At 35.6% G+C, this 24,701-nt stretch overlaps 6 protein-coding genes across 10 annotated transcripts in view; 4 read left to right on the top strand and 2 right to left on the bottom strand.

The window, feature by feature from the left end:
• The window catches only part of LOC105170105 (ras-related protein RABA5b), a 2,495-nt gene extending 192 nt beyond the window's left edge, over positions 1 to 2,303 (top strand). Inside the window, exon 2 of the mRNA XM_020696774.1 lies at positions 1,984 to 2,303. Coding sequence (XP_020552433.1) covers positions 1,984 to 2,303 — 320 coding nt within the window. The remainder of the gene's footprint in view (positions 1 to 1,983) is intronic.
• LOC105170107 (cytochrome b561 and DOMON domain-containing protein At3g25290) lies at positions 3,192 to 5,400 on the top strand (the record flags this gene model as incomplete). Its single annotated transcript, XM_011090720.2, is given in 3 exon segments — positions 3,192 to 3,771; positions 4,186 to 4,440; positions 4,756 to 5,400. Coding segments are annotated over 3 exon segments (1,111 nt in total), but the record flags the coding sequence as incomplete, so codon positions are not given.
• LOC105170108 (auxin-induced in root cultures protein 12-like) lies at positions 7,770 to 8,723 on the bottom strand. The gene has a single exon (XM_011090721.2). It carries the CDS (start codon positions 8,566 to 8,568, stop codon positions 7,840 to 7,842), a length of 729 nt encoding a protein of 242 aa, XP_011089023.1. The 5' UTR covers positions 8,569 to 8,723; the 3' UTR covers positions 7,770 to 7,839.
• Positions 10,111 to 11,952, top strand: LOC105170109 (60S ribosomal protein L32-1). 2 transcript variants are annotated; one of them, XM_011090722.2, is made up of 4 exons: positions 10,111 to 10,267; positions 10,774 to 10,868; positions 11,320 to 11,501; positions 11,626 to 11,952. In XM_011090722.2, exons 2-4 carry the CDS (start codon positions 10,779 to 10,781, stop codon positions 11,753 to 11,755), a joined length of 402 nt encoding a protein of 133 aa, XP_011089024.1. In that variant the 5' UTR covers positions 10,111 to 10,267; positions 10,774 to 10,778; the 3' UTR covers positions 11,756 to 11,952. The 2 variants fall into 2 exon arrangements, with proteins under 2 accessions (XP_011089024.1, XP_011089025.1); XM_011090723.2 differs by having other exon boundaries at positions 10,155 to 10,280.
• Positions 15,364 to 17,131, bottom strand: LOC105170110 (serine/threonine-protein kinase OXI1). The gene is made up of 2 exons (XM_011090725.2): positions 16,495 to 17,131; positions 15,364 to 16,310 (listed from the first exon to the last, which is right to left on the bottom strand). The coding sequence occupies exons 1-2, from the start codon at positions 16,896 to 16,898 to the stop codon at positions 15,431 to 15,433; spliced, it is 1,284 nt and encodes a 427-aa protein (XP_011089027.1). The 5' UTR covers positions 16,899 to 17,131; the 3' UTR covers positions 15,364 to 15,430.
• LOC105170111 (adenylylsulfatase HINT3-like) lies at positions 19,156 to 21,887 on the top strand. Of its 4 annotated transcripts, none has more exons than XM_011090727.2 (7): positions 19,156 to 19,611; positions 20,045 to 20,100; positions 20,399 to 20,456; positions 20,849 to 20,915; positions 21,229 to 21,284; positions 21,365 to 21,468; positions 21,547 to 21,887. In XM_011090727.2, exons 1-6 carry the CDS (start codon positions 19,420 to 19,422, stop codon positions 21,428 to 21,430), a joined length of 495 nt encoding a protein of 164 aa, XP_011089029.1. In that variant the 5' UTR covers positions 19,156 to 19,419; the 3' UTR covers positions 21,431 to 21,468; positions 21,547 to 21,887. The 4 variants fall into 4 exon arrangements, with proteins under 4 accessions (XP_011089029.1, XP_020552245.1, XP_020552246.1 ...); XM_020696586.1 differs by having other exon boundaries at positions 19,157 to 19,611; positions 21,410 to 21,468; XM_011090726.2 differs by having other exon boundaries at positions 19,158 to 19,611; positions 21,415 to 21,468.

Here is a 24,701-nt window from a genome sequence, read left to right on the forward strand (position 1 = left end):
GCCTATTACCGCGGCGCTGTCGGGGCGCTCATTGTCTATGATATCAGCAGAAAGTCCACCTTCGAGAGCATTAAACGATGGCTCGATGAGCTTAATAGTACGTTGTTCTTCTTTCCTTTTACTAATAGCCCTTTTTTGAGCTTTGATTCTTGTTTGTCCGTCTCTCTTCTGTTGTCTGGATTCAAAAGCAGTTGAATGAGTTGATTGTGGGCTTCCTGCGTCTTGGTTGAATTTCTAACATTTCACTATAAACTAGTACTGAATCCTAAAATTTCGGGAGTTTTTACTCGCATTCCTTGTTTGTGTTTCAATATTTTGATTTATTTTGCTATTGTTCTGGTGTAAATGATTTGGTGATGTTACTCTGTTTGATTATCTGATATTGATTGAAATGGTACTTAGAAGGATGTCTGTATTAGCTTAGATTCATCTTTTCATCTTTCATTCTTCCAATTCTTAATTGTGGTTCAAAGTCAGATTGAGCAAACTATGAGATAACAAAATGATCAAACCACCAGTTTGCTCCCTAGAATTAGATTGGTTTCCTGACACATTCACTCAAATGCATTTACGAAAATGTTTTATTTGCCTCGGTGCTAGTAGAATATGGAAGTGAGATGAATTGATATAAGAAGGATTTCTGGTCCAGTTAAATCTTTACTCTGAAGAATGTTTCTTCGTCCCATGGAGTTCACACATCTGATTTAAGTTATTTTGATCTATAGGCATTTGCATTTCCTAATATATGGAAAGAGAGCTTCCTTCAGAAAAATCAGCTCTGCCCGCCAAGATAATCCTGTTCTCATGGAATCCCCTGTTTCTGTTAATGTCATTAATAAAACTGTTGGGGTAGATGAACCTGAATGAGCAATAAAAAACCCTCACCTGTAAGTCATAAAAAGGCATTTGCATCTAAAGTTGATAAAGGCATGAAGTTGGGGGATCATAAGTGTCATTCATGCAGAGTAGGTAAGTGTTGCAAACAAACAGTACAACGTATTTACATCCTATATATTGGTTCGTTCGATGTATTATGGGGACATATAAAGAAGGTTGAACTTTTAGATGCAATGTAGTTAATGTTTTGTCTGAACCCATTGGTAAACCTGGTTTGCGACCTCAGTCAATATCTGTAATTGATTTCAGGAGCATATTTGAATATTGTCTTTTTGTTCTAACTTGGGCTGATTACTCCGCATATAAGGTTAGCTAAACTATATACATATATCTATACTGTTTTCTTTCTTTCTTGTTTTTATACATACATCTATACTTGATAGTATAGCGAACTTTAACAATATTAGGAAATTAGCATTGAACTCATCCTGATAATGATGGTTATTGCTGTGAGGAGTACATTTAAGGTTGAAGCGTTTGACAATTCATTTTAGTTTGTAGGATTAATGATTAACTCTGAATAAACTTAATTAACTATGATGCTGTAGAAATTCATTTAGCAGTATTGAGCAAAAGTGGAGCTAAGAGAATTTTTGGCTCACCTTAAGCAAGACCAACTATTTAAGCCAGCACCATCTGTTGTTGAGCAATTTAATAAACACCAACTACTCTTACATTGTGTTTGGACTAATGGATTTGAAGGTAAGGATTTCAAAGTTTCAGATCGTTCATCTTTCATTTTGAATTATATTTTGTGAAATATTGATAGATTTCAAATTCTTTTTATGTGCAGTTATTTGAAATCATCTTCCTAATCCTTCCCTCAATTCCAAATCCTTCAATCCAAATTTAACCTTAGGGTTTAAGTGCCGAATTACACTCTAAATTCCATGCAAAACAGATTTGCACACATAGATACATGTGTCAGTGTGTGTGTTTTCGTTTGTAACCTTCTTTTGCAGGTTGGATACTATTTTGCTTCTCATTCAAATCTTGCTGGTGTTGCATTTTTTTTTCTTGCCCTGGCATATCAAAATTTATTGTTCATCCTTATCCATTTTTGACCATCTCTGGAACAATATGCAGCTCACTGCGACACCACAGTTGCAAGAATGCTAGTCGGGAACAAGTGCGACTTGGAGAATATCAGAGAGGTGAGCGTGGATGAGGGCAAAGGCCTCGCAGAAGAAGAAGGACTATTCTTCATAGAAACCTCCGCCCTCGACTCGACAAACGTCAATAAGGCCTTTGAGATTGTCATCCGTGAGATTTACGACAAGGTTAGCCGAAAAATTCTCAACTCTGACTCTTACAAGGCAGAGCTTTCGGTGAATCGGGTTAGCTTGGCTAATGGTGTCGACTTGTCAAAGGAAAAGAATGGCACCTTGTCGTGCTGTTCTAGATGAGTTTCAAGCATGCAATTCTTGCGTTGCTCGTTCCTTTTTTCTTCTTCTCATTTTCTTTTAGAGGTGCTGGTTACATGTAACGATTATTTTTCATACATGGAAAGGGTTGAACTGTTGAAGGTTTCATTAGACTGGAAATTTTTTATAGGGCATGTTACTTACGGAGATTACAGACCGCAAATTTTGTAATGAAATCATCCAATTATGAATTGTAACATTACTACAACTTGGTGTGATCACATTTCCAGGAACAATAGGCGATAAGCCCTGCTCCTTTGCATTCCGTCTCTATCTATACATATAATAATGTAAGTTACTACAGAATTTGCAACACAAAATTCTATTCGATAGCGTTAAATGATATTTTGCAACACTTACCTCATGTACATTATAGTAATAGTAAAAAATATGACATATGCATTTGAAAAATATTTTAATCTATACAGCGTTAAATAAAATACAAAATTAGGTACTAATTCAAATTTTAAAAATTAAAGATTCCATACAGATTCTTGAAATTAAATATCCAACAGTGTAGTCCGTCATTAAGACAACACCAAATGATAAGAAGTAAAATAGATTACCCCAACAAACTGGACGGACGGCACGGATTGGTGTAAGAAGAAAGGCCGTTACTGTATCACTTTAAAGTTTCAACTCAACCTCCCTCCCATACACTAAAATTGCTGAAATAGCGGTGAAAGATTCACGTCTTCTCCTAAATTTCCGTCCCAACCAAACATTCTCTTTCAGGAGTCAATTCTCACACCTTCCCAATACATACATATATTTTCCGAAAGAAGATTAACAGCATCCATCCTTGCTTGTGTGCAACACAATTCTTGGCTGTCCCCATCAGTAATGGAGCCTTCCTCTTTATCCCTAGCCCACGGCGGTTTCTCTATTCTCGCCGTCGCACTCAGCCACCTGCACCTCCCAGACCTTCACCAACAACAAGCTCTACGCTTTCTGCAACGACCTGCCCTTCCTCAACTCCTACCTCCATTGGTCCTACGATCCGGCCCAGTCCACCCTTTCCATCGCCTTCATTTCCCCTCCGGCGCGGCCCCATGGATGGGTTTCGTGGGCCATCAACCCGACGAGCACCGGCATGGTGGGCTCGCAGGCCCTCGTTGCTTTCAGGGATGCCAAGGGTGAAATGACGGTTAAGACGTATAATGTCTCCGTGTATGGCCCGTTAACGGAGTCTAAGGTGTGGTATGAGGTGAAGGAGTCGTCGGCGGAGTTTTCCGGCGGGTTGATTAGGCTTTTCGCCACTCTGGTTCTGCCGGAAAAGGAGAAGACGACGGTGAATCATGTCTGGCAAGTGGGGCCCTCTGTGACTGATGGGGTGCCGGATAAGCATGAGTTTCAGCCTGCGAATTTGAATTCCAAAGGCAGCCTTGATTTGTTGAGAGGACAGAGCGATGGAGCCAGCGGAGGTGACTCCAGAACCCAGAAGAGGAATGTGAGTTTTTCAACTTTTGGGTATATAATTACTGTTTTTATACAAAATAATGCTAAGGTTCTTTGCTATTAAATGAACTTTGAGATTGAATATCCCATAGGGTATGTTTTGGGCCGTTCCTCAACAGAATTGAACAGAATGTAAAGAAAATTCTGGTTATGGAAAAAAAACATGGTTGATTCCAGTGACAATGAGCACTTTATTGTTCTCAGTTTTTCTTTGTCTTACCTACTGATTTTGCGTGCCTTAATATAGTACAAAATCTGGGCTTTGGATAGTTAGCTGATTGGGCTTGCTTGACATGTTCATTAGTTTCTGCTGATGGAATTTCGTCAAATTTTTAGCTGCTATGGTAATTGAATTGATTAATTGTGATGTTTAAAGGAGAACTAACTTCTGTGGTAATTGGTTCAGATCCATGGGATACTGAATGTTGTGAGCTGGGGAATTATGTTTCCGATCGGGATCATTATTGCAAGATACTTGAGGACGTTTCCATCTGCCGATCCAGCATGGTTTTATCTACACATTTCCTGCCAGGTTTCTGCCTATGCCATTGGAGTTGCTGGTTGGGCAACTGGTCTTAAACTTGGAAGTGAATCGAAGGGTGTTACATATTATAACCATCGAAATATTGGGATTGCTCTCTTTGCTCTTGCAACAGTGCAGGTAACTTTTACTTCACATTCTGGAATCATATCGACTTAGGATTTTGTGAGTTTTAGTGGTGGATGGCTATGTCCGTTTTGTTACCTTAATTTATAACTCGAAGTACAATGTTCCTAATCAAGAATCAATTTGTGAATGTGAGTAGGGTGTGGAAGTTGCAAATGAATTACATTTATGAGTCTACTGCAGATTTTGGTTTATTCTAGAGGAACGCATATGCAAACGAGGGATAATTTTAAGCCTCTTGTTTTCGGCTTGCTGACTCTCTTTCTAGATATTTTAATCGGGTTGTTTCCGTGTTTGATTTTATCGTAGATATTTGCATTGCTATTGAGACCTAACAAGGACCACAAGTATCGGTTTTACTGGAACATCTACCATCACGGATTTGGATATGCAATTCTCACCCTTGGCATCATCAATGTGTTCAAAGGTTTGAACATATTACAGCCTGAACAAAAGTGGAGAGATGCATATATCATTGTGATTGCAGTAGTAGGAGGCATTGCTGCATTGTTGGAAGCAATCACTTGGACTATCGTTCTAAGGAGAAAAAGGAAGACGAAGAATGATAAGTCAACCAAAGCTTAAGATGGCTGCAATGACCAACGGCAGGCAAGAACCTCTGGCCCCAATGATCAATTGGATTTATGTGTATTCGTATTGTTGCACATTATCATATTGCCCATCTGTTGGCATAAATTCTTGGTGGCTGACTCATTTGTATTGTGCAATTTTCATTTTGGAGCGGTGGCATGTACAGTAGTTTACGTAATTTATGGAGTAGACATCCTTATTATTGGAGCTTGTACTTTGTTTGCTGGGATGTCCGATTGGGGTATGTGAGTCGATGTTATCACAAACTAGAGAAACAGTGTACAGCGTCTGAGACGCAATCCTCTCCCTTTCTGAACATTGATTTGATGGGGTGAATGAATGAAGACAGTTTATGATGCTTAATATGTAGGCAAACATGTTTGAGATCTCAAGTACAAGGGCACATGATGGTCCATATAGGTACAAGGTCAAGGTGCATGTTCAATCCTAGTAGAATTCATATTTCTTCGTTTCCTTCATCTTGAATCAAATAATCTTGGCCATTTATTGCTACAGATTGTGTTGTTTGTTGCGGGTTTACGTGGGGTAAAATTGATGGTTTGGTTGGTTAAAGTGGTTTTTCAGAAGTAGAATTATGAGCATACAAGAAAGAAATTAATGTTAGAAGAGGGGAAAAGGGTTTGCATAATCGTTGGGAATCCCATGTAATTGTATCATTAATGCAACAAACAAGATTCCTTACGTAATGCTGGGTATTTAGCATGTGAATCCAATAAATTAAGACATAGACTTGGGATCCGTTAATTTTTTGGAGATAAATTTGGCCTTCATCTTTGCCGTCTTGGGGCTTAGAGTAAGTAGGTGGGGTTTCGGACATAAAAATAATCTAATGTCCACATCTTACGAAAATAGTAAGTAAAGGAAAGTATCGTATAATATGATTTTAAATGTTGTAATGCTGATGCGGCTGTGCCGTCACCAAAATTCAATATGGTCCCAAATTGTCGCATTTTAGGTATCTATGCTATATATATAATTATTAACCGAGTTGGGCCCTCATAATTTAGATAGGTTGTTTTCATATGTGAAAGACTGGTTTAAATTTTATGTGGACCACCTCCACCTCACTTTCAACCCAAAAATATAATATCGACCTGAATTTTATTATAAAGTCTTTACATTTGAACTTTTAGATAAATTCATTATTTCTTCTCCCGTTTGTCAAATATGTTTATTTTATTGAACTATTGTGAATTTCAAGGATGGAAATTTAGTCAAATTAATTTAGTTCATTATGTAATTCTCGGGTTTCGAGCTCACGTGCATGGAGGACCTATTAATATGTTGGCTGTTTTTTTTTTTTATTTAAATTTGTTTGTTGGGTCAAGATTGAACAAATAAAAGAGAGGTAATTGGCCTTAATAATCGCCAAGTTTTTTTTGTTTAAATCAAATTTGATTATATCTATATTATTATATGAAAAGTGTATAATTAATATACCATTCAAAGAATAAAAAAGCCTAATTTGGATAAAATTTCCCATATTACAACAATGCTACACTATATTTTATTGGAATACGTGATATAATAGTATGATAAGCGCAATCAATTTTACTTAAATGGGAACAATCCCAAAAGTAAAATCATGGATTGCGACGCGCTCAAGAAAGAAGTATATATATTAAATAAGAATTAGATTATTATATATAACTGGAAAAATCATTATTATGCGCGGAATTAAGGGCGGTCATCCTCATCTAACAGCTAGCAAAATTAGGCCCCCAAGCTTCTTCATCATCATTAACAATTAAAATCCTAATTAACAATTAAAATTGTTAGGGCAGTTGTCCCAATTTACTTTGATGAAAATTAATTAATTAAGTCCAAATGATTTAAGTTGAAATGAATAGTTGAAGTTTAACCTAAACAATATATGTACATCTGAAGATGAATAATGCTGCATGCTAATATATATGATTGAACAAACAAATTAACGTGAGAAGTGGGAAACACATGATATGTTTTGTTGGTGGTTGGTAAGAAGATGCTAATCTTAATCATCTATTATGTTAAAAGGCGTTCAGTTGAAATGACAACATTAATTAAAGCTAGAGAGTGATCCATCAATGCTCATTCTTTGCATGTAGTAAAGTTAAATGGAGACACCATTTGGTTAGGTGCTGTAATTGTATGGTTGATATTTTGATATTAAAAGTGATAATCATAAATATGCGTGAAATGATAAAAATACTTTCAAGATTTGAAAATACATTAACAAGATGAAGAGAATCGATCTGTATATTTTTAACAAGAGATTTGATTCGAACCTAAATAAAAAAGATCAAGAGATGATCAATTTTTATCTTCATGAATCTGCCTCAACAGGATATTAGAATGAGGTATTATGAGTGCTTTGAGTTCCACTTCCACCTACTACTCATCATCATATCAAAAGTTTTCCCAACGCGGCACGGAGACGAATGAAACGACAATGTTCTTTCTCCTCACCTTCCTCCATAACGTACCAATACCAAAAAGACACCACATTTTGTTCTTTGACCTCACAACAATACCAAAAATAGAATATATGAATTAAACAATAGTTTTCCCCATACCAAGGGTTTATTTTGATTCTTTCTCATAAACGAAATCATATATATCGTTTTCTCTATTATATCCATATATTTTTTTAGCTTTTTTATTCTCTAAAATATGATTTAAAAAATGTATATATATATTTAAAAAAATAAAATAAAAAAGCAGTCCAAATAAATTTCAATATTTTTCCTCCAACTACATATATTTATTTTCCGCGAACAAAATACTAGTAAATTCTGGCATCTACAATCCAAAAATAGAAACCCCCAATACCACCAAAGCTCCGTACAGCCCCAACCCAATCCCCCAAACCCTCGAGCTTTCTCCACTTTGATTCCCGCTCGGCCCTCCAGCCTCCGGGACCAACGTCGGTGCAGCAGCCGGACTCCCTCCTTTCTCCGCCGCCTCACCCACCAACTGCAGCTTGCTTTTCGCACCTAGATTTTCCGCCGAGAATTCATGCTTCGCCGGCACCCCGTCTTTAACGGAAGCCCCCACCTGCCAAACCTGGTTCACCTCCGCACTCCCGGACGGCAATGCGAGCGTGGCGAATATCCTCATCACACCCTGAGATGATTCGGCCCGCTTGTTGAGGACTTCGTACGAGATCTTCGACTCGGAAATCGGGCCGTACACGGAGACGTTGTACGTCTTCACGACGACGGATCCGTTGGTGTCTTTGAAGGCGATGAGTGATTGGGCACCCAGCATGCCGGAGGCCGTCGGGTTTAGGGCCCAAGCAATCCATCCGTCTGACTTCGCCGGAGGAGCAATGAAGGCGATGGAAAGGGTCGGTTTGGGCTTCGCTGTCGGGTCGTAGGTCCAGTGGAGGAAGGCCTTTAGAGTAGGAAGGTCCGTGCAGTTTGCGAACTTGATGTTCTGGGAAAATGTCTGTGATGTGCAGGTGAGTGAAAGGGCCGGGCAAACTAGCAGAGCCACGGCGGCGATGAGGAGGAAAGAGGAAGCGGCCATGGCGGATGTTGTGGAGGAGAATTTGCTGGTTACGGAGGGCTATATAGACAGAGGCTCGGAGATGAGAAGTTAAAGAATAAAGAGCAGGAATTTGCGGGAGCGGACAGTAAGCCGAAATAATTTGTAATATTTTTTTTGAACAGGACACTCTGTCTGTACAAAGACGATATATTTTACATATATAAAATATTTTTTTTAAATTTATAATTTTTGGTAAAATAAATTTGGTGAAATAAAATTCAAGAAAAATGTGGATGAGTAAAATGACAAACGTGTGAGAAGCAGTTTGTTTCAACATAATAAGTGGAGAAACAAATTAAGTTGATTACTTTTAAAATAAGATATAATATAGACTAAAAAGATAAGACATAAAATCCCGCAATCTTCTATTATATATCCTATGGATATAGGCTTTAACCCGAAATTATATACAGATGAAGAATGTTTAAAATAGAATACAAATACAAATAATACATTAGTATATTTAGTAAAATGTTATGTGGATACAAATTATTCGTAATGATAATTTGTGCCAAATATATTGTTTTACTTTTTAATACCAACACATGATAAGAGTTTATATTTACGACTATATTGAAATAGAAATTTTTTTGAGTTGATAAATAATTAACTTTTTTTTAGTAGGTGTGTAGCAAATTATGTAATCCCTTTTTATAATTAAATTGAAGTTGTAATCAATCTTATTTTAAGTATTTTTTTTTTTTAAGAATTGAAATATACTTGATCTTTTTCCAATTGGTAGTAGAACGTATTAAGTAATTAGAGCAACTAATTTATTAAATATTATTATAATTTGAACTAAAAAGCATAACAAATAATTGAGGTCTGAGGTTGAGACTTGAAAACTATTCACTTTAATGATAAATATTTTTTTGTCTTTATAATTAGAATTGAGTGTCATGGGATGGAGATGAAATCACATGATGGGGGGCAGTATGTGTGAAGCAAATAAAAGAGTAACAGGTGGGCATGAGAAGAGGTGGCATTCATTGATTGGGAATTGGAAATAGGGTTTGACTTACGAATTTTGCTGTGATTTGAGGTGAGTGAAGAGAAGGGAGGATGCGTTGAGATAGTGAGAATTTTGGGGGCATGTTGATGTTGATGTTGCGTGGAGGTGGAGTGTTTGCTTCTTTGGGCAAAAGAGGCCTTAAATGGAGAAACTCAACTTGCAGTACCCAATCTCTCCGAATCCCAACTTAGTCATGTGTTTGATTTTGATTGAATGTGAAAATATGTAATGATTTTAGCAATTTTTCAGTTTTTCTGCTGACTCGCATGTTTCATCCATTTTAGGTTGTGTGTATTTGAAACGATTCATTCTCTCAGGGACCGGGTTGAAGAGCCTCTTTCGGGCTACAATGCATCAGGCCCATGTTTCCGGCTGTAGAAACTGGACTTGAAGCAAATGTCAACAATGCTTCACGTATTAAGAGTTCTGCTACTGTAGTTACATGGTCTGGGCCTTTACTACCTACTCTTTTTGTCAATGGGCTTTATTGACAAATGAACAATATTCGGCCACAAAGTGATACGCCGCCCATTTCAGAATTGCGCAGGGCTAAGGAAAAATATAAATCCACAACAAAACCCTAATTTGCCGCTTTCTTTACCGTCTCCTAGCGGAGCATTGTGCCACCACGAAGGAGGAGCCCTAGCCGCTGCGCGACGCCTCCAGGTTCGAATCCGAGGTTTATTTCGTTGGCTGAATTATACCTTAGTATATCAAATTCTGCGTTTTCATGATAGTTATTTGTGTTTTTCATTTTGCTCAACTGGTTCAGCTGCCATTTTCAATGTCAGTCCAAGTTTAGCTAGTCCGATGTGCTTGTTTGCTATCTAGTATTGAAGCAGATTCCCATTTTACTTGGTTTTATTTCGGGGAAGAAATTTATGGCTTAAAAGTATAATTTTAGGAGCATATTTTTGTTTCTGAATGTGGTGATTCCATCTAGTTGGTATGCTGAATTTATTTCTGATATGCGGATCAAAATTCATATTTGTGCTAGTTGTATTTTTGACATTGTGCAACTTGCCATGTTTCAATGAGAAAATGCATGCAGCGGTCTGCTTAAAATTTTGGGGGATGTTAAGTGCTAAAAGTGTGTGGTATTGAGAAGCTAAGTGGTGAATTAGATTATGTTTGTGAGTTTCTCGCTTACTGTTTAAGTATTCTATTTGTAGAAGCCATGGCTGTCCCATTGCTCAGCAAAAAGATTGTTAAGAAGCGTCTCAAGAAGTTCAAGAGGCACCAGAGTGATCGATTCATCTCTGTGAAGGTTTCTCCTCCTCCAATGTATTGTGCAATTATGTTATTGCTGTGGCATTAATCAATTTGGCCTATGGCTTGTAAGTTTGAGGGTTTTCCTTTATATTTCTGGAGAAGGAACACTGTCATTGACGCATGCATTTATCACTTGAACATAGTATCTGAGTCTGGTTGCATGTAAATATCGAATCGTGGAGTCCATCCGTCATAAAATAAAGATGTGGATTTACTATGTCAAACAATGAGATCTTGTGCTTTTCTTTTGTGCAAGAGCTAGTTATTAATTTTACTGGGCGTTGTAATTTGTTTATATATTATATTATATCCATTTTGTTATCAAGGATTAGCTCATGCTGACTAGAACCCAGCTTTCCTTCCACCTTAGATTTCTTGTTTGTTTGTTGCCAGATGTTCACACATTAAATGTATGTTACTGAATTTTGATCTCTTATTGTTGGCAGACAAACTGGCGCAGGCCCAAGGGTATTGATTCCCGTGTCAGGAGAAAGTTCAAAGGATGCACCCTCATGCCAAACATTGGTTATGGCTCAGACAAGAGGACTCGCCATTATCTTCCCAATGGATTTAAGAAATTTGTTGTCCATAATGTAAAAGAGCTGGAAGTTCTCATGATGCATAATAGGTTTGCTACAACTTCTCTACCATTTCCAGTCCGATCTTGCGTTTAGAATATGCATCAACTCAGCCTTCCAACTTTTTAGGTGTAATATACAGTTGAGCTGATTCTATGATTCTTGTTGTGTCAGGACATATTGTGCAGAGATAGCACACAATGTTTCTACCAAGAAGAGAAAAGATATTGTTGAACGAGCTGCACAGTTGGATATTGTTGTAACCAACAAATTGGCTAGGTTGCGCAGCCAGGAGGACGAGTAAGCTGTCACGTGGCTGTTTCTTTTTGTTGCAATGTTTTTACTTTTAGCCGGTAATCAAAAGATTGAAAGGGTGAAATCACTGGGCAGATGTTATTTGGGATTATTAGTTTTGAAGTTAGCCATGTACCATGTATGGCATACAATTTCATTTAGACGACATGCATTGACATTTTGGTTTCAAAATTTGTTGTGCTTCAATTGCCTGAGTGTTTAGCCATTTCGAAGCAGCTTCTTTCCAATTTATGTTTCCTTGAGATAGTTTTACTTACAAGAAACGATGACCTTGCTTAAAATGAACTGCACTAACCTCATTAACTAAATATATCTAATGATAATTGGATTTCTTTATTGGTTGCCGATGCCTTCCATTGTTGCTTTGCTACTTGGTTATGTCATTGTATCCAAACTCTAACCAGCTTCTCTTCCTCAGAGAGCAGGATTTCAGGCTTCATAAGAAGATGTATTTTTTATATTGATTTATTAGTTCTCGACTCTGTGGAGTTGAAACAATGTCATTTTGTTGAGTTGTAAATTATCAGTTTAATATCTCATAAATTCTTAGGTCTTCCTTAGATGAACATGTACGTAGCACCAGCATAACCAAATAATTATATTTATGAAGAATCAGAATGTCTGTGGACGAGTTTTCTTTCATCCACTCTATACTTGTGTCCTTGTAGAATCCTTAAGTAGGTGCCTAATCCCAAAATATGGACAATGGTTGGTCGATGTTATCTAAGTAGGTACCTTTGACTCGCGCGACAGCCGAGAAACTGGGTGGTTGAATAGTTAATTCTGCTGGCATCAGGTTTTTTTCTAGAAGTGTGGAAGAAGTCGATTCTGGTAATAGCCAGCAGGCTTTTAGTTTTGGACGTCAAGAATGTTTTTTTGAAAAGAAATCACGGGACCCTGCTGGTGAAGAAGTGATTCATATTAAAATAACGTTGAAAATCAGGAACAATTAGCACTGCAAGAAATCCAACTGCTGGCACGTGTCAATTTTTCGTGGTGGCTATTTCCTTCCCCCACCCGCATTTTGGTAGTTGGCCGTTGGTCGTTGGAGAGAAAGTGGTAAAATGTAATAGTTGTGCGTCTTTCTTTATTGGTTGGTGTATGTTATATGATTTGGTATTCAAGTCAATTCACGTATATTTGTAATTATGAAATCTTAATTTTATTACAAAATCTCCTAACAGAATTATTAAATACCTTGGACGTTGGCATCCCTGAAAGATGTAAAGCACAAGTACTTATAATTTTCTAAAAAATAAAAATTATTTATGTAATAATATCTAATTTTGAAAATGGTGTATATATATATTTTTATAAAAATAAAAAATTATTTATATAATTTATTCAAAAAGTCGTTTGTTATGTTTTGGTCAAAAAAAATGTGTGAGATTTGCATTAAAAAAAGGCGAGTTGTGAAAGTTAAAGAGAGCGGGAGCGTTTAAAGTTGAAAATTGGAAGGCAGAGGGTCCAAGAAATTTGGCAGGCATGAAGTCAAAGATGTGGAGTCCAATGAAATAGTTTATTTGGAAGAGTAAGTTATTTTTGTTCACGACTTTCTCAACTCAAATTACTTTAATTGTTATAATAGAAAAAGGGAAAGGATATTGCTTGGATCTCAATGCTTTGGACATATACATCATCTACTAGTTTTTAAACATAATTTTAGAATTACTAACTTAGACTAAAGCCACCCCCCACACTAACACAAATTACTTTGAGCCAATTCAAACATAATTTTTTTAACATGTCCAGTTAACGTCATGCATGATATAATAAATATTATTGTAACATTGATTGATGTAGTGGCATACAAAAACACAAATTTTATATGGCTTTTCTTGAATTATACTACTTAAATTAGATACCTTTCTAAATCAAATATTTGTCATTTATCCAAAAACAAAAATAATTTATCTAAAGGTAATTATGCTATATTTATCCAAAAACAAAAATAAAATGGTAAATATTTGTGGCTCGTCCCCTACTTTTCATTTATCTAAAGCCGGAAGAAACGTGTTTAACACGTGATGATATGGTTATAAGTTGTGAGCAAATTTTGGGTACGAGTGTTGATTGTTTATGATGATGCATTTATTAATAGTTGCAAAACTTTGAAATCTGTATGCCCACATCTTTTTTCTATCATATTAGCTGTCTTCAACATACACATACACATATATGTATGTATTGTGTATGTGGGCCTAACCTAAACCTAAACAATTTATTATTTAAAAGACCATAATACCCCTAAATAATCATGAGCATTTTCATTCGATATGGAGCCGATTGGTATGATATTATCCTTTATTTGAGTGATGCGATGCATCCTAGATTGAGGGACCTCAATAACCTCTATTATAAATACCTTAACCTCCCAAGTACATACAACATTAATCTTCTTCTGTATTTCTTGCTCATATTAATTAATTGGGCATTTGAGAGTTGTTGTTGAGATGTATATCACACTTCCTAATTGTGATTTAGGAATGTGAGATGTTTGAATAGATTTGTTGTTGATTGGATTGATTAGGACTCATATTCGGCTTTATATTGTGTATACATATATTTATCAAGTGTATTTCAACCGCTGGTCATATGCCAAAAAGAAAGAAATATGCTATGTTATTGTGAGTGTTGAGGTCGAATGATGGAGAGTAGAATTGAATATTTGGGGCAGTCCAGTACACATGTTGTTCAGTTGAGAGGATGTAATAAGTTTTGTGTAACTTCCACTTTAAATGCCTGAAAATTAGTTATGATGAGTGCTGGAGACATTTTTGCTTCACACCGAACAAACTCTGCTCTTGTCATAATTCTGATTGTGAAACTGAAAAGGAATATTCACCAAAGAGGTCCCTTATTAATTGTTAAATGGAAGAACGCCCACCAAATTTTCAATCTAGGGTGTTAAATTAATGAAGACTCTTCTCAAACTTGAATTGATAGTGATTTTGCAACTATTATTTGTACAAGCATATGGTGTTTTCTTCTTTTAGTTTTATGCTAATTAAATGTCATAAAGACCATTTCATATGACCAATTTTTATGTCAATTTGACAATTATTACCTTTTTTTTTTATTTAAGAAAAATCAATTTAGACTTATTCATATGTGACGTATTTAAGTTTGTGTATATGACACGTATTTACGTGTCAAATATATAATCAATATTAAACGCATTAAGGATGGATATTAGTGTAAATGTTTTTAAGTAGATATGATAGTATTAGGATTTATGTCAAATTAGTTGCAAGTAATAGCATGAGAGACTAATATACGTGGTGATTAAGATAAAGGCTGTAATGAGTATGAGTGGTCCAATGTCATTAATTTGGGTCACATTCCAAGTTTAAGTGGTTCACAAAGGAGAACATCATAATGCACACCGTTGCCACAAAATGGCTGACAAAACAATTAAACTAGCACATTTTTCTTTCTTTCTTTCTTCGTCAGGATGAGATATTGTTCGCTTTAATGAAATTTTATGAGTTTTTTTTTTTAAAAAAAAAGAAAAAAGAAAAAACATTAAGAAATTAAAGAAATCACATGTGGAGTAGTTGGGTGAAAAATAGAATCATAATTTAGAAAGAAGCTTAATAATCATGTAAAAATTAAGAATACATTAATAAGTTATCAACTCACTAAATCCACATGTATAACAAAATCAAAAAATCAAAAAATTGTCATTTTGAATTTGAGTGGGATGATTGTAAACCCACGCATCTTTATTCCTATTCTCCTCGCAATTTGCATTGACTGATTTCCTGTTATTCTCGACTTTACCCTCCTCACCAACTTTGAACACCCCTTGGACATAACTCTCCACGTCAATTTCTTTATTTCCCTCCATGCCCTCAACGTCCGTCAATTCGGGAATAAACGGCGGCCTGGGCATCTCCGTGATCGTGTCCCAATCAACGGCCCTAAAATATTCGTGACCCTTGATTTCTCGAACCGAAATCCTTTTCCGCGGATCTTTCTCGAGTAATTTTCCGATCAAGTCCCTCAACGCCGTCCACTCCCCCGTCAAGTCTGGGGCTTTCGTTATGATCCGGTAAAAGGTTTCTTTCCGGTTGGATCCCCGGAACGGCGTCGTGCCATAGAGCATCTCGTAGAGCATGACGCCTAAGCACCACCAGTCGACGGAGAAATCGTGGCCGTCGCCTAATATGATCTCCGGCGCCACGTACTCCTCCGTGCCGACGAACGAGTTGGATTTCTCCACCGAATCCGACTCGGAACTCATCGAATTGGATCCGAGCTCCTCCCTTTGGACCGAGTCATACGGTGAAATGCCTGAGTCTCGACGCTTGAAGAAGAATCCGAATTTCTTTTTCTTCTTCGGTTTGATCTGCGGCTTCGTTCCGGAGGAGACTGAACGATTTTCAGGAGATTTTGCAGGGAGTTTTGTTGAGAGATCGAAGTCTACTAGCATTAAGTGGCCGGTTTCCTGAACCATGACATTTTCCGGCTTCAAATCTCTGTAAACGATGCCCGAATTATGGAGATACTCCAAAGCCAGCACCAGCTCTGCGGCGTAAAATCTGAAATCAAACGCAAAAATTTTCATTAAGCATGTTTCTAGTTTTTTGCGACCTTCAATTTTAGTTGTGTTTCTAAATTTACTGACTGAATTCTTCTAAAATTATTAATTTGCTTGATACCGTGAGCGGAACTCCCTAACAGTTTGAACGGAAACAGAAACGGGAAACAAAAATAAGTAATCACCTGATGATGTCATCGGAGAACATTTTCTCAGTTTGTCTTTTCCTCAAAGAATTCAGATCACGGCCGGAGCAGTAATCAATGGCATATCCGACGATCTTATCAGTCATCAAAACTCCATGAAGCTTGGGCAGGAGCGGATGATGAAAGGAGGCAAGCACTTGCCTCTCGAAGCAAATCCTCCGGTACTCATTGCCATCACTTGAGCTGGCGAGCTTCTTCTTCTCAATAGAAGATCTTAAAATTGCTTTCAGTGCAAGCAATTCCCCATTCTCAGTCCGAACGAGAAAAACCACACCCTTTGCGCCGCGACCGAGTGCCGATATCACCTTCAGCTTCTTCAAGTCCAGATAAAGCGTATCATCGTCCTGATTATGGCAGCGGCGATGGTGGTGGCCTTCGTGCATGACGGAGGTATCCGGCGAAAGAACTCTCTCTCTCTCTCTCTCTCTCTTATTTACAGATTCGTAAATAAACGGTGGAGAATTGTGAGGTTGGTTTTGTTTAAGTTGGAAACTCTATTTCACAGGCTTTATATACGATAGCGGAACATGGACGGGGGTCAAATTTTCTTGCTGCGGAAGGAAGGATCAAAGGAGTGGGGGTGTTGAGGAAAATGCTCAAGTATATGCTTAGGATGCGACGCCGTTTGCGAGATTTTCTGATGCAAATATAATAAGTCAAATGAGGCTGGATTCTGATTTCGTGGTGGTGGCTGTGGGAAATTTCATGGATTCTCACTTTCACTCCATCTCTAAATAATAATAATTATTTATTCAATTCCAATATTCTGCTTCTTCTTTTATATCAATCAAGTTTCAAAATATTAAATTGTATGATTTTGTTACATTAATATAATAATGTACATTTCACGCTAATATTTTGTATTTTCATACTTGACTTTATTATACGTATATTATTGTTAGTACTTGTACCAAAAAAATAAATGATGATGTATATACGAGTTAAATAATCTTGTTTATTACTGTATTCCACATATGCTTCTTGTGATCTTCTTTCTCATTTTAGTGTTCCATTTATGGCAAAGACTTTTAAATACCCATAGAAAAAAGAAAAAATTCTGCCATTTTTTTTAGTAAATGAGTTACTATTAAATCATAAATTTTATAATCAATTATGATATTTATTAATATCAAATATATATATATATAATTAATTAATAACTATTATTAAAATAAATCAATACTCATATATTGATGGGACTCGAATTGACGGCTTCTTAATAATTGAACATCAATCTTACCAATCTGAATTTTGTATCTAAAAATCTCATTAAATTTATACATTGTTATTATGATTGAATAAGTCAGAATTCTATTTAAATAGTAGCACAATAAATGACATGAAAATTCAAATCCATCCGAAAAAACAAACAATTAATAAGGCAGCGGAGAATAGAAATGGTAAAATTAGTTGCTTGGCTTTAACTGTGTAGCACGTGAGTTGTTCTTCTGGATTTGGTCTTAATGCTAACAATAGCACGGCGCCAACTCCACCCGTTGTCGTAAACTGCTTCGGCTGCCTACCAGAAAGTGGGGCGTCCCTTCTCTCCAATTTCCTCATCCTCATTTACTATACACTTTATTATATATATTCATATCATGTAATCTCATTCATTAAAATTTTCTCACATGTTGTGGGTAAATGTTGGGATCAGTGTGAAAATTTGTAGGATTAATTATTAGTATAGTGATAGGGTGATGGGTAGTGAGATAATAGGAGCATACATAGTAGTGAGACAGGACGGAAAATTCTTTTTCCTGCTTAAGTTACTCCTTGTTCAAACATATAAGATGGGCTTCTCATTAGGCCCAAATGTTGGTACTGGGCTGGGCTTCACTTTCATTTCTCCCTGCCCACATATCTATACATGTGCTGCCCGGTCGTAGCATATTATTTTTGTATGTATATAATAAATAATTTTTAAAATATATTATAACAATCAATTTATCATATTTCCAAAAAAGAAAATTAACAGAAAACATGATTTATAATAAAAAAAATTTTTACCCAATTATAGACAACTCCTTTTATTAAATGAGTGTTTGTGAGAGCTTATTTTAAACACTTATAAGGTTTTATTTTTCTTTTTTGTGCTAAAAATAGTATTTTTTTTATTTTTTAATTTATATTTTTAAATTAAATTAATTTAATATCAAAAGCTATAAGCACTTCTAGCCCAACTTCCTTGATTTATTGGTAAAGCGTATGTTACCTTGGTTTTTCAAATACTTCAACTTTATTTTTTTCTATTTTATTTTTCATTTTTGTTATTAAATACTCTCAAACTTTAATCCATTAGTTTATAATATTTTTTATAATTTATTCTCATAATATTGAAAACAAAATTAATAAACGATTATGCTCGATTACTATATTGTTCTTTTGATTAATTCTCCGGAGACAATTATTATGAGAAATAAACATTATGTTTGTTTTTATTTTTAAATTATTTTTGAAATGAATATAAAAATTCCTTATTTGATAATTATTTTGACATAAATATATATAAAAAATATAATTTAATAATAAATAATAATTTTTATAAATATAAAATTAAATTTACAATATTTATTTTAAATTATCTTAAAAACAAATTCAAACATACATAAAATATTCCTAAACGTCACGAAAGAATTCCTTGAGAAGAAGAAGAGAAAAGTTGAGTGGAGGGAGGGAAGCAGACAATCCGCCCTATGCCCATCCCATCCTCAATTTCGGTGATGTGTTTCTCTGTGGATAATAACACTCTGCCAACTTGCGACTGTTAATTTTTCCTCGACTCGATAACAACTATCAGTTCATCCCTCCTCGTCTTCTTCTCAAAAGTCTCTTGCGGAGATCCATGGCGGAGTATCATTCATAGCCGAGGATCAAGTTTTCTTTTGTTTTTCTTGGCTTAGAGAAATGGAGGCCCGTGTTCGGCGTCGTCTATCTCTGCTGGCTTCCCACATCAATCCTTCTCAAGAAGCTCTGCTGCCCACTTGCCTCTCGGCTTCGCCTTGCGCTTCTTGGGACGCCAACGGCGAGAAGGAAGTAAAGGAACAAGAAGGTTGTGTTTTTTGCAAGATTATTCGTGGTGAAGCTCCTGCTTTGAAGGTACCTGATTTTTTTGCCTGTTTCTTGATAATTGTTTTGTTTTGCAAATGTTTAATTATGGTTTCACTTTATGTGTGGAGCTATCAGTAATCTGTTGTACATAAGGGAGTTTACTGAAGCAAGTTTATCTTGGGTCTTGTTTTAGTTGATAATTGTTGCAATATTGTAATCTTGTGAGTAATTGGATTTGTGTAAGTTCATTCTTGTTTGCTGATGTTGTTTGATGATATGAATGTCTTTGTCCTTTAGTAGCTTGATTGTTAAAGGTTTAGATTGAGTTATTGTTTGTTGAATTTTTACTTGTAAGAGTAAGAGCCACTGCATTGAGTTGAATTCGAGTTCTGCGAATAATGAGAAGTAGAACTCTGTTTCTTACTCTTCATGTCTTTAGCTTGCGAGGTCTGACTAGAATTTATATTCCTTTTGGTTACAGGTGTATGAAGATGATGCATGCCTTTGCATTTTGGACACATATCCTCTGTGTCATGGGTAAGGTATCATCAGTTATAACACCTTATATTTCTTCTTGACCTCATGGGATGAGGTCTTGATGTTAGGTGGGATTGCAATTTGTTCTGTTGAAATTCTTGTCCTAATGGATCCATGGCCTGGAAATGTCTATATGTCTCTATCTGATTTAAGCAATTGAAAATGTACTGGTTCATTGAATTTTTTCATAAGGATTGCATAGATTCAATAGGTACAGCTCAAATGTTTGATTTCATCCTCTTTTACCTTTGTTATTTTGTGGTTTGTAACTGGAACTGCATTTTTTTTTTTCTTCCAGGCACTCGCTTATTATCCCAAAATGTCATTTTCCTTCACTAGACGTCACTCCTCCATCAGTAAGTTGTCCTAGTAAACTATGATTTATTCTTTCATCTAATGTTCTTTTCCTAACATTGTGATAAATATGAATACAAGTATGCTTTTCTCGTGTTTAAGAGCAAAAATCATACACAAATGTGTGTTATTTTTGTCAATTCACCAATTCTGCCAATGTGAAGTTGTTCTATACTGTGATGAAGACAGTGCTGTTTTCTTTATTGCAATATTGGCTACCATGGTTTGATGAGCATATTTGGTATCTATAAAACTATTCCAACTGCTCTCTTTTCTCCGCTGTTTCACGCTTCATATTCCCTTACTGTAGATATTGAAAAGTAACTACATAATCCCCCAATTCAAAAAGATCCTGCATTTTTAGGTATCTCTAACTTGAAATATCATGATGCAGACAATAGCAGCCATGTGCTCAAAGGTGCCTTTGATTAGTAGTGCCATCATGAAAGCTACTGGCTGTGGTAGGGTTCTTCTTTGGCTAAGATCTCCATGATTTAGTCTTCTCATCTGTCGATATTGATGGCACTGTTATTGCTTATTATCATAAAATGCTATTCTTTTGTTTGATTTTGGTTTTCGCATAGCAGTGATTGTGAGCATGCATGTGAATAAAGGCCTTAGCCATACTATCTGTTTCCTGTGGCGTAGTGCATATTTTGTTGGTATCTTTAAACCAGTAAACCCTAACACCATGTTGACCTTAGAAAAAATTGAAGCCTCGGTATAATTGGCTCGTGAAATTAAGCGTCTCATTCTGTAGATATATCCATGCAGATTCATTCAACTTGCTAGTTAACAACGGTGCAGCTGCAGGCCAAGTTATATACCATGTAAGTTATAATCAAATCCCAAACTTTTGTTTCAACTGTCCCATTGAAAAAGATGTATCAGTTTGCCTTTCAATATTCAGATCGAGATAACTGATGGTTGTAGTAATTTTGTGCGGCATGTCAAGCTCAGACTCACATTCACATAATTCCCCGTAAGGCACACGACTGCTTGTGGGCTTCTGAGGTATACTCCAATTCCTTTCTCTGTTCCTTTTACTCAATGTACCTTTGAGCAAATTCTTGATATGATAAACATTCATAGAGCATACAAAGGCGCCCACTTAAGCTAGATCAAGAAGGTTCACAACTTGCAAATCACATACGTGAAAATCTGTCGTTCGTGAACGGATATGAAGATGGCAGCGAAGGTCAAGCATCCACTCTTGTTGGGAACTAAAGAGAGGATCGTTCTTGTTCCGTCTATAGTTACTATTGTGTCGATTAATGTAAGATTGTATTCTTTTCGGCTACTTTGTCAGATAAGTTTGTACATGAGTTACATTAATGGTAAATGGAGATTGCAGTCCAATAATGTGGATGCTCTGTACCTAATGCTGCTGCTGCTGTTGCTTTGTTCTTGAATTGAAGGATCAGTTACACTCTTGGAGCTCTCTCTCTCTCTCTCTCTCTCTCTCTTAAGTTTTGATGTGTACTTTTTACGGTCGTCACGGTTAAAAGTCCAGTCTGGTTTGGACTAGTGTTTCAACAGTTCACATCAAACCTCTTCAAAGATAATAACAATACTAGTAATAATTCGCAACCCAAAGTTGAATTGGAAAAGTCACCCCTTTGGGTTTGGTCAAGTCCCATCGGGTGATGGCCCCAATTACCTAGGGCTAAATATACTTTGACTCGAGTCTAATATATTATTTTTTAATTTTATTTGAATTAATATTGAACTTAAAAAATTATATTCGAATTTTGTTTGATTATTTTTCTATTTCGAATTTCAATTGGAGATTGAGAAATTATATTTAAATTTTGATACCCCCTCTATTTTTTGGTAATTACGAAACACCCCGAAAGTTGTTTCTATCATTGAAAAACTAAATTAAAACCTGATCAAGTCAATGGGGCATTTTTTGAGTTTTAAAGGTTGTCAAGGGTGGTTTTTGAAATTTTTGAATATGTAGGAATGGTTTGTGAAAAAGAGTAATAGGCGAGGGGGTGTAAATATAATTATCTCATAATAATAAAATAAACTTATAATTTTTAAATCATTTATGTTCGATTAATATTTATCTAATTACCAAAAAATAGAGGGGGTGTCAAAGTAATGTTTATGGTTATCAATAATATGACTCCATATACTTTTTATTATTTATTTTTAATTTAAATTTAATTATTTTATTAACTATTTTTTTATTGAATCTGTATATAAATTTACACCTCTTAATATTTAGAATATCAAATTATTTAATTAATATATTAATAAAAATTAGTTACTAGCTTATAAATTCAAATTAAAAATATTATCACTTGTATAAATTATTTTAAATTTTTGAATTTTTAAAACTTAAAAACTTATTGTTTATTGTTGTTTTATAATAAATTTTATTATAATCAATAAATTACACATATATGTATATATGTTTATACGAATAAATATATATAATTGGACATATTTATATGTATATCTTTATACTCACATATTTTGATGGCCAACAATGGCGGAGGAGGGCGAAAGGTTGGGTGTAAGTGGGGTGAGGCTATAGGCTGCAATGGGCAGTGGGAACGAGAGCACATGAAGGAGTTGAGGGACCAGGGGTACTGGAGCGGACCCTCCATTAGTAGGGGTCAGGGACATCCCTGCAACAACTTTCAAAACCTGATCGTTGTCAGGTGCCTCCACAGCCTTTTGCTTGTCCGCAGCATTGCTATGAGTCTCCATTATAACTCAAGTTTTGAGCTTTGTGTTTCCACAAACGACGTCAATTGATGTGTGCGAATATAGCACGGGTTCAACAAACTTGGGCTTCGGTGCTGGACTTAGGCCAACAAATAAAGAACTTGAGAAATGGAATCTTCAAAACAACATTTTAGCATTCCAACACTTAAGTTAGTATCAAATATAAGAGATAATAATCATAAAAAATAAATCATAATTAAGAATTGAAGTGTGATGATCGAATTTCATAAGAGAAATCGTGTTCAGAGTGCAAAATGAGAGTTTGACAGCAAGAATTTAGAGTCTGCATAGTGTCCTTCGCCTGGGGACCAAACTTGTATTTATAGTGGATGTCCCCCTTAGGAAGAACATGCATGTTTCCTCTAGTCTTGGGATAAGTGGATAAGTTGTTAAGATAAGCCATAATTCGATCTTATCTCTTGCTAATCTTTCAGAGGAGAGCATGACTTCAAGCTGAGAGGCATTCTTCATCGTTGAGGATTCCTTAGTCAACAGGGAGTCCTTCTGCTCTAAGAGTCTAGGGTTTTAAGGGGACCTTTTTGGCACGCGTCTTCCATGTGGGCTAGGTGTCATGCGTGACAATCCAGGTGGATGTCATGTGTGGACAACTGGTATGAGCCTTAGCCCGATCATCATTATTGGGTCACATAATTGGGCCAAATTTGAGAGTGGCTTGTCATTTCCCTCATATGGAATGTTGGGCTAACGAGGGAAGCCTTGAATTTTCCTTTCTTCTAACGTCATGGACCCTATTAGATGTTGAGAGTTCTTTATTTTACTTGAGCCAAATTTCTTTGGACCATATATATCAGTATTAATTAAATAATTTAATATTTTAATTATTAAAAATATTATTTTATATACGAATTCAATTAATATAAATTAATAAAATAATTTAAATTTAAATTCATAATTAGTATAAATAATAAAAAATATGTGTTGTCATATTGTTCATTCTCATAAATATTATTTTGACACCCCTTTTACTTTTTGGTAATTACAAAACACTCTTGAGGGCTTCTATGTTATTAAAAAATTAAATTAAAATTTGACCGGGTCAACAAGAACATGAGTGATTTCTGTAATTTTTGAAAAGGCATGAATGGTTTGTGTAAAAGGAGGGTGTTAATATAATTATCCCTATTATTATTGCATTAATCAAATCAAAATTAAAAGCTTATCAAATAAAATTTTTTGTCTAGGTTTCATTTATTAAATTTATTAAATAGAATTCAGACAAAATTTTATCTGATCGAGTACAAGTAATTTAATTTTCAATCCTAGAATTGGCTGACCAGGTTTAAATTTGTAGTCCGATTTCAATTTGTTTAAAAAGAATATTTGATAGACATAGACGTAATTAACATATATTAAATGGAAAACTCCAATTCATTTTTCCGACATAATAAAATTTCAGGATTCTTCACATCATTTGGCTCTCCTTCCCATAACGTACATTTTTTGTATATTTGCATCCGTCTTTCTGTAACCCCCCCCCCCCCCCCCCC

This window comes from Sesamum indicum, linkage group LG9, assembly GCF_000512975.1.
Source record: "Sesamum indicum cultivar Zhongzhi No. 13 linkage group LG9, S_indicum_v1.0, whole genome shotgun sequence".
Taxonomy (NCBI): domain Eukaryota; kingdom Viridiplantae; phylum Streptophyta; class Magnoliopsida; order Lamiales; family Pedaliaceae; genus Sesamum; species Sesamum indicum.

Excerpts from the sequence above, each read along its gene's own strand:
- LOC105170110 (XM_011090725.2), bottom strand. The coding sequence starts at position 16,898 with ATGCACGAAGGCCACCACCATCGCCGCTGCCATAATCAGGACGATGAT. Across the intron at positions 16,311-16,494 it reads TTCTCCGATGACATCATCAG|ATTTTACGCCGCAGAGCTGG; the intron begins GTGATTACTTAT and ends GTTTGATTTCAG.
- LOC105170108 (XM_011090721.2), bottom strand. The coding sequence starts at position 8,568 with ATGGCCGCTTCCTCTTTCCTCCTCATCGCCGCCGTGGCTCTGCTAGTT.
- LOC105170111 (XM_011090726.2), top strand. The coding sequence starts at position 19,420 with ATGGAGGCCCGTGTTCGGCGTCGTCTATCTCTGCTGGCTTCCCACATC. Across the intron at positions 20,916-21,228 it reads CATGAAAGCTACTGGCTGTG|ATTCATTCAACTTGCTAGTT; the intron begins GTAGGGTTCTTC and ends ATATCCATGCAG. Across the intron at positions 21,285-21,414 it reads CAGGCCAAGTTATATACCAT|ACTCACATTCACATAATTCC; the intron begins GTAAGTTATAAT and ends TGTCAAGCTCAG.
- LOC105170109 (XM_011090722.2), top strand. The coding sequence starts at position 10,779 with ATGGCTGTCCCATTGCTCAGCAAAAAGATTGTTAAGAAGCGTCTCAAG. Across the intron at positions 10,869-11,319 it reads ATCGATTCATCTCTGTGAAG|ACAAACTGGCGCAGGCCCAA; the intron begins GTTTCTCCTCCT and ends TATTGTTGGCAG. Across the intron at positions 11,502-11,625 it reads GTTCTCATGATGCATAATAG|GACATATTGTGCAGAGATAG; the intron begins GTTTGCTACAAC and ends TTGTTGTGTCAG.